Here is a 17,510-nt window from a genome sequence, read left to right on the forward strand (position 1 = left end):
ACAAATGGGGAGACTTTTGATTCATCATAACCAAACCCACAAAAACCTTCATCAGGCAGAGAAATTGGACAGAAATGCACCCTTACCAGTAGTTAAAGTGCATTTCATGTTGCAAATATTTAGCATTTAAGAACCTCAAATTAATAGCCAAAGCTAATAAAATTATGACAATAAAAAACAAAAAAGTATTTTTTTCCAAGGAGAACTTGTAAAAATCTGCACATCAGATGTCCTAATAGAGGTTCTGGCTGCAGGTATGCAACCACTAACTTAGAGTTTAAAGCACAAGATAAAATAAACCTCCTTAAAATCAGCCATTAAAGCTTGATTATAGATTGTCGCTAATTACTAAGACAAAGTGAAACAAAGTAGAAACAAAGGCTTCTAACTTGCCCAGCCACCTCTAAGTTCATGGCAAGATAAAGCTTGCTTGACTAAACAGTGTCACTCATGTTCTAGTCGCTTCAAATTTAGGTAAGAAATTTTTTTGGATTACCTGATGGCATCTGCAATCTCAAACCTAACCATGTGGAAAAATCCATTTCATAAGGCAACAGTTTGAGTGTTTTGAAATAAATTACATTATAGAAAATGTTACACCACCAAATTATTAATCAGTGTTGTTCTATGTATATTTTGACCAATAAAATTTTCAAAAAAACATACAATAAACATATGAAAAAAACAAACACTTGTAAAAATGTTTTTTTTTTTTTTTTTTTTAAGTAGTCTTTCAAAAAGTAAAAAAAAAAAAACCCCAGAAATCATAAGGCTAACATAACATACATGTCACAAGTTGTATGCAAACGTCATCGGTACAAAAAGCAATACACAAGAAAGCCAGTCCATTACCCCTCTATCTCACTTTCCTGTTTTTTATCTACCTCCACGGCATGATCTTTCCTCTTGTGCTTCTTTCTGAGTTAGTCCTTCTCAGCTCACTTTCCCACCTCCCCTCTATTCTGTACATCCTTTCCCTTTCCTCTCTTCTTCGACGCTCCCTCTCTCTCCTCTCCCTTATCCTATACCTCTGTTGCCTCACTTCAAGTGGTAAAAGTCGGGGTAGCCTGCTCAGTTTCTCCTCCCTTAAGAGCCCAAAGGCTCTTAGCGTGGTCAGATAATGTGAGGGAAGTTTTCTAAAGATTCGGCTTGCTAATCGAAGTACTAGTAAGTTTGCCAGGTCTGCCAAAACCCCAAGGGGTCGATGAACAAAGCGCTTGAGCCAAATGTAACACCCAGACTTGCTCTTGGGCTGGCAGTAGGTTGGCAGGCTCCTGGCAGGCACAGGAATTCGTGAGCGCCTGCCACCATAGTTGCGGCCTGCTTTTGGAAACATGTCAAACAAGCTTCGTTCGGCCAAACCACCTGCAAGGGACTGGCAAAGAGCAAAGAGTGGCTTTGGTAAACGAAAAAGCAAGCGCACCCAGAGGCGGGTGAACTTTCGTGGAACATTTTGCAAGAACATGCGTGCTGGTCGTACTATCAGCACCAATGTTATGTAGAGGGAGAAGAAGACTGAGGGTGAGCTGAGAAAGAAGATAGAGATAAAGGCAACCGGAATGTAATAAAGGCCCAGGCGTAGTGCAAGACATAGGTTAAAAAGGCCAGATGCCCAATGCACAAGTAATAGGAATGCTGAGAGAGAAAGAGAGCAAAATGATCGTAGAAAGAGATAGGAGAAAAAGAGAGCTAAAAAGGCCAGTTCGGCTGACAAAAGAAGAGAAGCAAGTGATGGAAAAGGAGGTGATCGACGCAGGGAGAGAAGAAAGACAGAAAGCAAAAAAAAGGTGGGAAATGACGGCTGAACAGCTGCAGACAGGGAAAGAACAAGGCTGACGGCATGGGAAAACAGAGAAGGAAGAGATGTCTGAGACACTGGGGGGCTGGGTGGAAGAAAGAGGGGAGAAGGTTCGAGTTCTTCTAGAGTGTCAGGAAAGTAGAATTCAGACAGCTCGTCTAATTCTGAAAGCTCAAGCGAAGACGCAGGGATAAGCTCTGACGGACAACCATCCGCAACGCCTCTGCCCTCTTCTCTGGTTTCTATTTCTGTGTCACTGCTTGCAATATCGTCTTCATCCCATTGCTGTATGTCTACTTGTCTCTGCTCCTTACACATCCCCTCTGACCATTCTTTGTTTTCTCCCTCTGGCATGTGGAAATTCATACTGTGCTTATCTATATTTTTCTCTTTTGCATGCTTTAGCGGCATCACTTCATCTTGAATCTCTCTTAAAGCAGCATGCTTAGCTAAAGAATGCAAACAGTTTTCTTCAACATCCTTCCCTTTACTCAAACTCTCCCATCCTTCATTTCCACTTTTAACTGACTTTTTAGTCCATACCTGCTGGGCACTTACCTGGACAGCTGGATCACACTCATAAAACACTTTAATAACCTCTTCCCTCCCCAACCCCTCTAAAACGTTCCCTGACTTTTCCCATACCAGCCCTTCATTTGAGTCCTCTAGTCTTTGCCCTTGCGTTTCAGGACCACTGCTTTCTGTGTCACACTCACTCACTCTAAGGCTCTTGGGCAGTTGGTGGACAGCACGTTTTTGTTGCAACTCTTGCTTCCACTGCCTGTTGTACTCTGTACCAAGCTGGTTGGTGAGTTTGCTCTGATGCTGACTGCGGATTAGCTCAGCTTGCATGCTCTGCACCAGGCCCAGCTGATGGAGCTCCAGTGTGGTTTCATGGTGCTGTAGAAGCATGGCACACTCCAGGTTCTTTAATGTCTGCTTTTTGTTCATGTCCTGTTAGAAAAAAAGAGTAAATGGTATAAGTGGTTACATATATCTTACACAGATAAACAAAATATTTTTTAAATATGGATACAAATTATAGTATGAATTATAATGTAAAGTTGTATAGATGAATAGGCACCACTCCAAAGCCCTAATTATGTTTTCTTTTAAAGAATTAAGAGGTAGACCTGCTCACAGTAAAAATACTACAAATATCAGTATAATGATGATTGAACAGAATTAACAAATCACAAAAACCTTTTATTGCATTTTATAAATGCCTGCTAGTGGGAACAGCAGTGGATGGAATAGAGGGGGTCATAAATAACAATTAGAGGTATTTGTTTGTAGGTAGAGCAGTGCTGCGCCCCATACACTCTCACTGTCAGTAATTAAAAATGTTAAGCCAGCAGCGAAATGTGGTTTACTCAATTTAGCTACAGTTTGCAAAATTGCATATTTAACACTTGTCTAAGTTTCATGTCCATTTGTATTGCTTGTGTACATTGCTTGTCCAATGTAACTTATATATCTCCCAGTGTCATGCTGGGATTCCACCTCACAATACATACATGAATACATAGTAATTATACAGTAAATTAGATAGTTGGTTGTGCTGTAAATCTCAACTTCAATGCAACATCAACACAGAACTAAAGCTCGACCATAAGCTTTTTGGACATCCCACATAAAACCATGGCCACTGATATGAATGACTTCCATTTGTGGCAACAAGTTATGTCTCCCCAAATGTTTCGAAAGGCTTTTCTCAAGATTTTTTGTGTCACCAGTCACAAATAATTTGGGAGGTCAATAGAGATAAGTCTGGCCCTGAAAAAATGGCCCATCTCTACTAATGCTATTATTATACAGGGTGAGTCAAAAGTCTCAGGATACTCTTTCATTTCAGAAACAAAAGGGAAAATGACATATCTGAATACCCCAGCAAGTAATGGGTGAGGGGGCCTATCTTTTAGGTTATGTCCGAAACATGGCCGCCATCTTGAAAGCCGCCATATTGGATCAAGGGCAAGTTTTTCCAGTGGGAAGGTGGTCATGTAGCATATCAAAGAAGACCAAAATTTTCTCAGAAAGTTCAAAACTTAGCAAAAGTTCAACAGCTATCAACACAGAAAGTTCAAAACTTTTGTTGTTCGTTACAGGTAACTGAAGATGGAATTGACGAAAGAAGAGAGGATTGAGGTGATTCTGATGTCCATGGAACACAGCTGTCGTATCACAGCCGCAGACTTTAACAACCGACACCCAGAAAGACCACCAATTTCACACAGCACTGTTGCATCCCTCATAGCCAAATTCCGAGAAACCGGGACTGTGGACAACAAGCCACGTAGTGGTCTTCCGAAGACCGCTACCGACGAAGAAACCTCAACAATGGTTTCGGCAGCCTTTGCGAAAAGTTCACGACGCAGCACGCGACATCTCACAGCAGAATGTGGTGTCAGCCAGTCATCCCTTGTACGGATTCTTCATAGCAATAAGTGGCACCCCTTCAAGATCCAGCTGCAGCAGAAACTCTCAGAGGATGACCCTGATAGACCTGTCGAGTTCTGCACCTGGGCGTTAGACCAACATCAACAGGATCCCGCATTTGCACAGGGCATTCTGTTCAGTGACGAGGCCAATTTTTATGTCAGTGGTGAGGTCAACCGCGAGAACGTGAGGTACTGGAGTGACGAAAACCCTCACTGGATGGCAGACACCAAAGTCGTAGGTGATGTGAAGGTTATGATGTGGAATATGGGGCACCCATGTAATCTGCACTACCTGACAATGCTACAGGAAACAGTGTTCCCATCCATTCTGACCGAAGATGGCAGTTTCCCCTGTTATTTCCAATAGGATGGGGCTCCACCACACTACGGAGCAGGTGTTTGTCAGTGGCTGGATATTCAATTCCCTGGTCATTGAATTGGCCGTCGTGGTCCTGTTGAATGGCCACCCAGATCACCCAACCTCACACCACTCGACCATCTCTGGGGTCATCTCAAACAAATTGTGTATGCTGAGGAAATCCGCGACAAACACCACCTTCAGCACCGCATCGTGGAGGCTTGTGACAGCATTTCTCCAGAGATTCTCATGCGGGTTCATAACGATTGGATCCAGCACCTTCAGCTCTGTGTTCAGCACCAGGGACAACACACTGAACACGTCAAATAGCTGTGCATCACAGGAAACAATCCCGGTTGTTGTTGCAACTTTCTGTGTTGATAACTTTTGAACCACAAGAGATATTTTGCGGCAATCGATTTCTGAGAAAATTCTGGTCTTCTTTGATATGCTACATGACCACCTTCCCATTGGAAAAACTTGCCCTTGATCTAATATGGAGGCTTTCAAGACGGCGGCCATGTTCCAGACATGCCTAAAAGATAGGTCCCCCTCACCCAGCTGGGGTATTCAGATATGTAATTTTCCCTTTTGTTTCTGAAATAAAAGAGTGTCCTGAGACTTTTGACTCACCCTGTAGAAATGTTTACTATTTTGATATACTATTTAGATCGATAGTATGTTTTTTGAAACAGCCACTAACTTCATGCAACCAATCTTAAGTGTGTAGATACTGAAGACAATTTGCACTTTGTTGTACATTTATTGTAACAAAGTTTTAATTAAATGTAAAAAGATTGCAAAGAGCAGAAAAAAAATCTCTGCTCTTTGCACTGTCTGTACTGGCGTTTCTGAGACTCTAGCAGCTTAGTAACCTCTATTTTCTGTTGAGCCAAGATGTGTTGTTGAAACATTTTTTCTTCTGCTATCTGTAAGATAATATCAGGACACTTGTTTACTCTGTAACGGTATAGAATGATGTTTATCTTAAAAAAAGAATTGTTGATGCTTAAGCAAACATTCTGCCAGATGTTTTGATAAAAGTTTATCAGGAATAGGACAAAAGGATATCCTTAACACTCAAAAATGTCAGACAGCATATCAAATACATGGAAGACATGGGTTTCATTACATCTGGTCTCTCATCACAAGTTACGGCAAAAATCTGATTATTGAGTTATTACTGCTAAGGGCGGCACAACCAATTATTATGTTTGGGGGGCAGTTACTTTTTCACAAGGGTGAGGTTTTGAATAAATATTCAAAAATGCAATGATCATTTAAACTTGGTATTTTGTGTTTATTTGTATTGTCTTATACTAAAACTAGCTGAAAGATCTACAATAGAATAGAATTATATGTAAATATTTGTATCCTTGTATCTGATAATAGCTGATAATACCTCGTGCCTTATTCCTCTGCCTAAAAACGTGCCCCAATGACTTTAGACCAATTGCGCTAGATGTGCACATAAAAAAAGACCATGGAGTAATTGCTACTCCACCTACTCAGACTACAAGTACAACACACATTAGACCCATTACAGATTGCCTATCTGGAAAAGGTGGGTGTTGAGGATGCCATCACATACCTTCTCCACAGGACTCACTCTAATCTGGACAAGGGATGCTGCGCTATAGGAATCAAATTTTTTTCTTTAACACCATACAGCCACTCTTACTCAGAGATAAGCTAACCAGAATGCAAGTGGACCCATGTCTGGTAACCTGGATTACTGACTAAATCACTAGCAGAAGCAGTATGTTAGACTGATGGACTGCACAGCAGAGACTGTTGTCAGCAGCACAGGACCACCACAGGGGACTGTACTTTCCCCTTCAAACTCTGAGACCTGACACATGCAGACGTTCTCAGACGACACTGTTATTGTGGGGTGTGTCAGGGATGGACAGGAAGAGGAGTACCGAAACCTGGTGAAAGACTTTGTTGTATGGTGCCAGATGAACCATTTGCAGCTAAATGCATTCAAGACAAAGTAGATGGTGATGGACTTTAGTAGGTTAGGGTGACCCACACAGCCAGTATCAATTGAGGAGAGTGACATGGAGGTGGTCAGGACCTACAAATTCCTCGAGGTGCATCTGGATGACAAACTAAAATGGTCACCAAATACAGACATCTTATACAAAGAAGGGTCTTTTAAATGTGCAAAAATCTCCTGCATATGTTTTATCAGTCTGTGGTCAGCAGTGTTCTTTTTTATGCTGTGCTGAGAAGGAAGCATTAAGAAGAGGGATGAAATACGTCTGAACAGACTGATCAGGCGAGCTGGGGCAGTGGTTGGCATTGAGCTGGAATCACTGGTAACTGTGGCATAAAGAAGGACTCCATCATGGACAATGAGAGTCACCCCCTGCACACAGTTATCATGAAACAGAGGAGTATGTTCACTTACAGACTGCTGTCACAGAGCTGCTCCACGGACAGACTAAAAAGGTCCTTTGTCCCCAGAGCCATTAGGCTCTATAACTCCACAGGAGCAACAGGTGGTAGCCAAGGACTGAGGGTCCTACATGTTGCCATGTGTGTATGTGTATGCACATGTATGTTTATGTATATATCATATATGGCATTACTGGCCCAATTCAATGTGCAATACTTACTTTACCAATTTACTATTTGATATTTAATCTCTAATTTTTACTATACACCTTATACTTATACTGATAACTGCACTGTGTTTGTACAACTCAGTTATCCAATATATTACTAAAATTATCCAATACATGTAAAGTATAGGCTCCTTTCAATCTCGGTTGTTATGTTTGTGCAGTTTTTCAAATTTGTACTAATGAATGTTTATAGTGAGTACCTTCATCACCGTATAATGCTACTGGGGCTTTAATTTCATTCCTACATCTATCAGCTTTCAGGTTTTTTTTTTAATTACATCAGCTCAGATAGCAGAGCATTAATGCCACATATGTGGTTAAGTAATTCAAGGATGGGCAATCTTTTTTGTACATTGTGTTGATTTAAAAAAAAAGCAAAGCATTCATTGCACCACTCAACACAAAGTTAAATAACACAAACTGTTAGCATGTACACTATATGGACAAACCTATTGGGACAACCCTTCTTATTATTGACTTTATGTGTTTCAGCCACAACAACTGCTAACAGGTGTAATTATTTATATAAAGGAAATTATATGCTTCCAGGTTTGCAGCAACAGTTTAGAGAAGGCCTTTTCCTGTTCAGTCATGAATGTGACAATGTGCACAAAGCAAGCTTGCTTTAAAGAACCACAAGTGGCCTGCACAGACCTTCTTGCTATGAGGCGACAGTGCTACCCACCGAGCCATGGTGCCCCCCCCCCCTCCCTGTTTGTTTGTTTATTAGGATTTTAATGTCTTTACACTTTGGTTACATTCATGACAGGAACAGTAGTTACTCATTACACAGGATTCATCATTTCACAAGGTTATATTGAACACAGTCATGGACAATTTTGTATCTCCAGTTCACCTCACTTGCACGTCTTTGGACTGTGGAAGGAAACCGGAGCACCCGGAGGAAACCCACGCGGACACGGTGAGAACACACAGTTCGTAAAATAAAAAAAAATAAAAAAAATAAAAAAAGTTTGCCTGTATACGTTACACATTTGCACTGACCAGAGGCTTGTGAGGTAGAGAGATGTTAGAGGTAACCAAATGCTTTCCCTCCTGCATCATGGCCATCTCGCTGCTGTTGTCCGACCCATCAGCCAGGCTGTTCAGTGAAGAGTTCTGTGAGCTGACACTAACTGACATGGAGGGCAGTGAGTGTGAGCTCTCCATGCTGTTTTCTGTGCCTGTTTGCAGCATGTAGTGCTCTACCTCCTGATGGAACAAAAAAACTATTAAGTTTAGGTTAACACCTCAGCTATATTTACCAATACCAAAAACACTACCTTCTAGTAATTTTTGGATTGATCTACAATCCCAAATGAGAAAAAGTTGGGACAGTATGGAAAATGCTAATAAAAAAATGAAGTGTTTTACATTTACTTGGACTTTTTTCATTTCAGACAGTATGAACCCAAGACATTTTTTAAGTTTTATCTGTACGTAATTTCACTTGTTAATATACATTTATTTCTGCATTTCAGACATGCAAGACATTCCAAAAAAGTTTAAACAAAGGCAAGTTGGAGCTAGTAATTAGGTTTAAATTATATTACTTCAAACAGGTGATGTCAACAGGTAATTGTAATCATGATGTGGTAGAAAAGCGGTATCCGTAAAGATAAAAAGATGAAAGATAAAAAATAAGGGCATTAATAATAGAGAATAGAGAACAATTAACACACAGTGTGAATAGAAACCTTAGCTATAGTGCTCTATTGTACATTTAAAACATTTAGCATCTTATTTGTATTACCACCCCACACACACTCACACACTGTGTCAGTGTCATTGGTTTACTGAAAATGGTTTTCAAATATGTAAAGGACAGTGGACTTTACAAGGTAAAATAAAATAATGAAAATAAAGTGATTAGCGACTTAACTCTGGAGGACTTACCTCGTCTTCCTTAGAGCCCTCAGTAGCAGGACCATTATGCCTTTCCTGGAAGAGAATCTTTTTCATTTTGCGGTACTGCATGTTGTCCAGCTCACGGACAGCATCTTTGGTGTGTGTGATCAGATTCATTATTATTGTCAGTGGATGCTGACAACTCAGAAAATGATGCTGAAAGTAAAGGAAGTAAGATGAAAATTATGCATAAAGGTAGTGCTGGACAATAATTCGATTTCGATATATCGCGATAGAAAATGTTTCAATAATGGTGATATGATTTTTAAACAAATTCGATCGATATGCATACGTTAGTGCGCTTTGCCCGTGTTACTTTTTTGCGGAAGCATTTCTGCTCGCAGGTGTTCCCACAGGGACGCAATTCAACAGCGCACCTCAAGCGAGTAGTTCTCCATCAAAACAGTGCAGTTACACACAACATAAATGTCAACCACCAACACAATTACAGAAAAAGTACTAGTACCGAGTACTAATACCAGTTATTAATATTACTTCTTATTAGTTGTGGCGCGCTACGAATAAAGGCACCAACGGGATATTCGCGTTCCACTGTTGCCAGATTGGGCTGTTTTCCTCCTAATTGGGTGTTTTTTTTCTTTCAAAAACAATTTAATAGCATTTAAATAACACTTCTATTGAAAAGAGAATATTCATTTTTTAGAAGCCCCAGCATTGTAGAAGGCTATTAAAAGTAAAGTCAATTTTCAATGCTGATTTGGCTTAATAGTGTTGGTCAGAATGTATCATATTTTTGAAAGAAAATTAAAATTAGTTTCCCATGCATTCACACTAGCATGTTCTGGGGTTCAGATGAGTCTCATCAGTACAAACAAGTTTGCAATCAAATGATCAAGTATTGCAAAGGAATATCTTTGAAATTCTGTTAAGGTTATAGGCTATATTTTAGTCTTTCACAGGGAAAATGAGAAAAAATAAAAAGCTTATTATGCTAGGCTTGGTGTAATTCTACATTGTACTTACTGCCTGTATAGGTAAACGAGTGAGTGACCAAAACACTACTAGATCAACAGCTACTAGCCACATACAAAAATAAGGTATCAGACAGTTTCTGTGCCACCCCTGTGTGAGCAATGGTCTCAGTATGGCCACCCCTATGGAAATTGTCTGGCTTTGCCACTGTCCACAGTTGAAAAAGAAGCAGACGAAATAGCTGATAAGAGATGAAGGACTAATTCAGTGGTGTATTCAGCTCTTATTTCTTGCCAGAAACCAGAAAAGAGGTTTGCAGGTACAGCCATCCAATTTTGGTGTTTTTGGCAGTTTTTCTGACATTTGTGTTATTCATAGCGATATCGGAATTATATCGTATCGACCGAAATTAGGAGTTATATCGTGATATAAATTTTAGCCATATCGTCCAGCCCTACATAAAGGCCACATTTTAGGACATCTGGCACTCAAAATCTGACCCTTTACATTTAACAAATGCTGTTGTTCCTGTCACATGTAAAAGAGGATAACAACCAGCAAAATAGGAGTGATGATGTTCTGAATAATATAGTAGCTATAAAAGTTTTTTTCACAAACAAGAATCTAGTAGTGACAGAAATGCATAAAAACTAGGGCCCTACTAAATTCCTTTAACGGATATGTAAATACATGTCCGTGGTTTGACAAACCCCTCTCTGCATCCACAGAATCGGTTGGGAGTTTTCCAAACTCAGTTTTGTCTAACTGATTGCTAATGTAACCAAGTGTCTTTAGAGTTTGCTGAGTTTATACAAAAGAAATAAATTGTACATAGACGAATTATCAGGTAACAAAATACTTTAATGGCTTGTTCTTTTGAGCACAGACTACATGATGATTACGTGTGTAGAGAAGCACACTTTTTTTATTGACTATTTAATCCTCAAAGGGACAAAATGCACTCAATATGTAAACACATACATCAAACATTGTCAGCACACTACACCACAGAAAAGTCTGTTATACTAATGTAATTGCCGTATGATTGCTAGGACCACCTCATATTACATATTGAGCCTCATATTTCATACGCTACGCAAATAAAAAAAAGGTACATCACTAAACACAAACCTTAAATTTTACATTTCACAGCAAATTGCAAATTTCACGGGTAATGGCTCATTTCAGGTGTAGTGGCCCATTTCACAGGAAACGGCTCGTTTCACGATCCGTCAAATCTTCTATTACTGTGTTTTGGCGCCCCCATAATGGGTTGTGGCTGTTAAAATCACCAAGTAGCACGTACAGGGGGAGGCATGGTGGAGTTCGGTGGTACCTAAATGGTTTATATTGTGGTAGAGTGACAATATTTGACATGTGGACCACTTTTGCTTAAGGTGCTTGCATGACGAGTAGGATTCGATTATATTGGGTGCTATTTTAAAAGGACAGATGTTCTGGCAGATGGCCTACACACATGCTGGCCCATAGTTGTGATAGGTGGTAAAGCCCTTCAATAATATGGTGATTTGGTGTCAGCTGAGTTTTCTGGAGAAAAATAACTATTGGATAAGGGGTTTTTGTTAATTGTAGAAGTTCAATGAAAATGACTAGTAGACCTGGACAGTTATGCTGTATGATCGTAATCTCCTCATTTGGTTCAAGACTGGTTACTTCTTCCTCTAGGGAAGTCACTTCGGTTTCGAGGTGGTCCATACTCTTTTATCTTAATGTCTTGCACAGAGTCTGTACTTCTGGCATTTGTAGCACCTTATAGGGTTAAGGATGTAAAGTTTCACATCTCTCTGGTATCCGATCAAGCATTTGGCCAGGGGGTGGCTTTGTTAAGTCATATTGTATGTGTTAGTCTACAGCGGGGAAAATAAGTATTGAAGCATTAACATTTTTCTCAGTAAGTATATTTATGGGGCTATTGACATGACATTTTTACCAGATGTTGGTAACAACCCAAGTAATCCACACATACAAATAAATCAAAACAAATAAGTCCATAAATTCAGTTATGTGTAATAAAGTGGAATGACACAGGGAAAAAGTGTTGAACACGCTTACTGAAATTTATTTAATACTTAGTAGAAAAGCCTTTGTTGGTAATGACAGCTTCAAGACGCCTTCTGTATGGAGAAATGAGTCACATGCATTGTTCAGGTGTGATTTTGGCCCATTCTTCCACACAAATCTTGAAGGTTCCGGGGGCCTCTTCTATGAACTCTTTATGAACTCTCCCTTGTTTCATTTTCAGCATCCTGGTAGATGGCAGCAGATTCATCCTTTCCTCAATTATATGAAGTCTGCCAGTACCATATGCTGAGAAACAGCCCCACACCCTGATGTTCCCACCTCCAAGGTTCACTTTTGGTATGGTGCTTTTGGGGTGATGTGCCGTGTCATTTCTCCTCCAAACATGGTGTGTGCTATGAGATCTAAAGAGTTAAATTTTGGTCTCATCTGACCAGACTATATTCTCCCAGGATTTCATAGGCTTGTCCAAATGTTGTGCAGCAAACTTTAAACGAGCTTCAACATGCGTTTTCTTCAGGAATGGAGTCTTGTGCAGTGAGCGTTCATAGAGGCCATGACGGTTGAGTGCATTACTTAGTGTTTTCTTAGAAACAACAGTACCTGCTAATTCCTCTCTTGGACAACTTTTCTGATTATTCTTTTGACTCCTCTGTCAGAAATCTTGCGAGACGCACCTGGTCGTGGCCGGTTTATGGTGAAATGATGTTCTTTCCACTTTCGGATAATGGCCCTAATGGTGCTCACCGGAACATTCAGAAGTATAGAAATATGCCTGTTACCAATACCATCAGTATGTTTTGCAACAATAAGGTTGCAAAGGTCTTGAGAGAGCTCTTTGCTTTTGCCCATCACGAGATGCTTCTTGTGTGACACCTTGGTAATGAGAAACCTTTTTATAGGCCATCAATTGAGACTAAACCAGCTGATATTAATTTGCACTAATAGGGGCAGGATTGCATTCTGAATACTGACAGATGGTTTTTTGGATTTCCGTGCCTTTTGCACCTCCTTTTCTTCATGTGTTCAATACTTTTTCCCTGTGTCATTCCACTTTACTACACATAACTGAATTTATGGACTTACTTGTTTTGATTTCTTTGTATGTGTGGATTACTTGTATGTGTGGGTTGTTACTAACATCTGGTGAACATTTCATGTCAATAGCCCCATCAGAAATATATTTACTGAGAAAAATGTTGATGCGTTCAATACTTATTTTCCCAGCTGTATATAAGTTTGTCTGGTCTCTTGATTGTTATTTGTTTGACGTCTTTATACAGGTTTAAAAGGTTGTCTGCTTGGACCTTTTTGAGACTCTCCACCACCTTCTAGGGATCTCTTTGTATGTGTGGATTACTTGTATGTGTGGGTTGTTACTAACTGGTGAAGATTTCATGTCAATAGCCCCATCAGAAATTATTTACTGTTGATGCGTTCAATACTTTTATAGCTGCTGAAAAAGGTAAGGTACTCACTTTAAGAAGCATGTCAGAGGTAGGTCTGTTAGGGGCAGTCTTTTGCAGACAGGAATTCACAAAATTTCGAAAATAATCTGACCTAAAAACATTGAGAAAAAGGCTTAAAAGAAACTTGGATATGGATTTATAATTCAGGTGTAAAAACAGTATGTTTAAAAGCAGTAAAATTTAAATGACAAGAGAATAAATATATGATGGCTATATAACCAAATGTCTTACCAGTGATTAGACTGTAGCACTGGGCTTTCATTCTGGGCAATGTGGTATAAGGCACTCATTGCATTCATGTTATACAAGGGAGGTTTTCTTTCCGCTGTGTAAGAAAGTAAATTACAATTGTTGAGCAGCAATAAACATAAAAAAAATCCTAATTTCAAAAAAGTTAAGACATTACATGAAAAGTAAATAAAAACTTGTAAAAACCACTTGTAAACGCAAGGTAAATTATTGCTATTAAATAAATATCAGAAATTATTATTATATAATTATATATAATAATATTATATAGTAATTATTTTAATTATTATACAATGTGGAATCTAAGCCCATTTCTAATGGACAATGGCCTTAAGTCCACTAATATTCTTGAGTTTGTGTGCTGCAACTGTTTTCATTGTTATGCCATATTTTATTTACTTGGCTTTTGCTGTAAGATGCAACTAAGTGAACATCATAAAACTACTAGAACAGCTAAACTTGGTTACTAAACTAGGTTAATTAAAGAGTTACTGGTTATTTCTAAACACAGTCACATCCCAAATTATAAAAGGGGATATCCATGTTGATTAAAGTTCAACTTAGCTCACACCAAAGTCTCACAAGTATGCATTGGTCATCTAGTGACAGTGGAGACTGACTAAAATCGACGCGAGATAAGCCAGAGGTGGAGTCAAAGACATGACTATAAAGTTGGTGATCTAGGATGGGCTGTCTGCTGCTCAACTCACAGAAAGTTGTCCACATGTATATTCCAAGGTGAAGAGGAGTTCTAAATGAAATTCCAACAACCCCCACCCTTTTCACACTTCTTCCACAAAACATCTGGAGGTAATATTGAGAAATGCTTCTAATATTATAAATATGACATGGTGTACACACATAAAACCAGTTATGAGATTCTAAGCATGCATTTTAGACCAAACATGACATACATATTGTAGTTCTTAAAATTTTAGTAAAACAGAAAAATTTAACAAACAATGAAATATGTAACGATAAAAATTACATAAACCACAATGTCTCATGAACACTAAAGTTCTTAGATTCATATGCATAAAGGAACGTGCATTTAGCATGATAATCTTTTTAACACATTGTCATTGTCTTTTCCATTGAGATTCAGATGCTTAACTAGTTCTGGAATATAGAAATCCTAATTTTTATTGCATGACACAATAAAGTAGAGATTATCGTATTACTTAGGGCATATGGATAAGTAAATCAGGCTGAGTGCATTTTCGTGTTCACCCACAGTTCCTACACCCACCATATATGCTCAAATGCATCAGTCAAAATTTACCCCCATCTACATATTGGGCAATAATTATGAAGTTGAAGAGAACCAGTGGCATGATGTTTTTTTTAATCAAGACTAATGGTTTTTAGCAAAAATATGCTCTCAGTCTCTCTCTTACTATGTAGATGTATGTTTTCAATAAATCTTTATCTTTAACAAACAAAATCATTTAAACGGATTTGTATTTACTTGTCTCTATCTGTAAAATTACAAGGACAATCTGAAACATTTAGTGTTACAAAAAATAATGAAGAAATTGGGTTAAATCAGGCGTTTGCATTAAAATCTAATGTACATATAGTTTCCTAAATAATTATTCACAAAAGGCTCTACACATGCACTGCTTTTGAAGTATCTTTTAAAAAAATTATTGGCAGTGTATTTTTTTTTGAAGGGATAACTGTATGTAATCCCAATCCTCCATACGATTGAGTATTAGGTATCGATCATTTTAAAGAATGACTTAAAGTATGCTTTATCAGTACATACTTTGTAGTGCGTTGAATATGGTTTGGAACACAGTGAATTCATTTTAGCCACATCCCCAGATTATGAAAACAGCATGGCATGTGATTTGTGTTTAAAATCAACTAAATATTATGGAAAGATAAAGTTAGAAGAGCACATATCCAGATCTATGTCTATGCCTCCAAGTCATTTAATTCTCATATGGATATGATATGGATATAACAGTGGTGCACTCAGAATAATAGAAACACTAATATACAAATGTGGACCACATCTTCACTTGTTGTGGGTGACAAATGGTCTACATGCCAACAGTTAAGAAACACCACCATACACATTTTTGTTGTGTAGTCATAATCAGTTTGCATAAATTTATGTCTGTGCACTTTTGTTCTTATTTGCCCACACTAATAAATATATTCTATTTGACCAGAGACAGCAACATAAGTAGATAATTAACACCTGTTTAATATATGGATGTGGGTTTAACTGTGTAAAAAAAATCACTTTAGTTAGCCACAATATTAAGGCAGGACTGTTTTGTTTAAAGTGTCAACTTACTCACCCAGTTCTATACATGTTATCCCAAGTGACCAAACGTCTACTTTTACATCATACTGACCCTCATCCATGGCCAGGATCACCTCTGGAGCCATCCTACAGCAAACACAATCCTTTCCATAAATAAAAAGGATTCTCTGCCATTAGGTGCAGAAATATTTACAAATACAACATACCTTTCAAAAACACTTTCAAGGATTAATCCAATATTTAGTGTCACAGGTACAGTATGTGTATATAATTGTTTAGGTTGATGACTCACCAGTAAGGTGTGCCTACAAAAGAGTTGGCAGGGGCCACAATGGAAGCAGAGCCAAAGTCTCCCAGTTTGACCTGGCCTGTCTCTGTTAGCAGGACATTTCCAGCCTTTACGTCTCTGTAAGGAGACCAAGAAAATATATATAAATTGAGAGTATTCATATACTTTCACTCTGTTTGCACATTAACAATAGAAAAAAACCTACCTGTGAATCATATTGCGTGAGTGAAGGTACACCAAGCCGAGTAAAGCACCATGGATAATCACTGCAATCTCAACTTCCTGCAATGGCTTTTTGTGTACTAAAATTGAAAAGACAGCAACGAAGTGCATACAGTATTTGTTTTTTAGAAGTTACACAAGTTTGATAAACCTTATGTGCTCCTCAATTATCCCAGGTATGCAAAAGTATGGATATACAGTAGAAGAATTAGGTCTGAGGCCACTACTGAAAATGCTTTTATTAAGCATTTTTCATAATTTTATTATAATGGGTTTTTTTTATTTACTAAAAATCACAAATCTCTAAGCTTTACAACAACCCTTTGAATCTCAGTGAAGATTAAGGAGGGCTGAGTCATGGACTTCCCTCCACAGTAACCTGACCTAAACCCTATTTATGGAGGTTATACCAAAATGAGTTGCTATACTAACCAGTAATTAAACGTAATTATCAGGCGCTTTACTCACTTACCTTCTATCAGGTCAGAGGCCGAGATCAAACAATGTTCCATCACCACCTGGAAAAAAGAGAGACAGTTAGGTAAGTTAGATTACATACTAGAACATAATTAGTTAAAAATAATTGAAAACACTCCTTTATTTACGGCTTTTTGGTGGTAGGTTATTGGTTAGTTTGTAATGGCAGGCCTCCACTGGGATCAATATTTATGGCAGGAAGGTGGTTATATGTAAATAACAAAGAATAAAAAGAAACAAATCTTAGCTGTGCTATCAATCGGCAGGACTAAATAGACATGATTGGCTATGTCTGTTGAAGGGATGGTCAAACAGATTCCACATCGCTGCTGCAACTGTGATTCCTGCTGGCTGGCCAAAGGCGTCTGCAAAGATTGTGAATAATGTAGAGCAGTGCAAGGCTCTCTGTGTGCAC

At 38.6% G+C, this 17,510-nt stretch overlaps 1 protein-coding gene across 3 annotated transcripts in view; it reads right to left on the reverse strand.

Annotated features, from left to right (window-relative positions):
* Window positions 1-653: 653 nt before the first annotated feature.
* taok2b (TAO kinase 2b) overlaps window positions 654-17,510 on the reverse strand; it is a 56,254-nt gene continuing 39,397 nt past the window's right edge. For all 3 annotated transcript variants that reach the window (XM_063002832.1, XM_063002830.1, XM_063002831.1), the window contains 9 exons: window positions 17,091-17,136; window positions 16,602-16,698; window positions 16,400-16,513; window positions 16,142-16,233; window positions 13,812-13,905; window positions 13,590-13,671; window positions 9,127-9,294; window positions 8,236-8,442; window positions 654-2,752 (listed from right to left, as the gene is read on the reverse strand). In XM_063002832.1, coding sequence (XP_062858902.1) covers window positions 881-2,752; window positions 8,236-8,442; window positions 9,127-9,294; window positions 13,590-13,671; window positions 13,812-13,905; window positions 16,142-16,233; window positions 16,400-16,513; window positions 16,602-16,698; window positions 17,091-17,136 — 2,772 coding nt within the window. In that variant the 3' untranslated portion in view covers window positions 654-880. The remainder of the gene's footprint in view (window positions 2,753-8,235; window positions 8,443-9,126; window positions 9,295-13,589; window positions 13,672-13,811; window positions 13,906-16,141; window positions 16,234-16,399; window positions 16,514-16,601; window positions 16,699-17,090; window positions 17,137-17,510) is intronic.

Source organism: Trichomycterus rosablanca, chromosome 10 (assembly GCF_030014385.1).
Source record: "Trichomycterus rosablanca isolate fTriRos1 chromosome 10, fTriRos1.hap1, whole genome shotgun sequence".
Classification (NCBI taxonomy): Eukaryota; Metazoa; Chordata; class Actinopteri; order Siluriformes; family Trichomycteridae; genus Trichomycterus; species Trichomycterus rosablanca.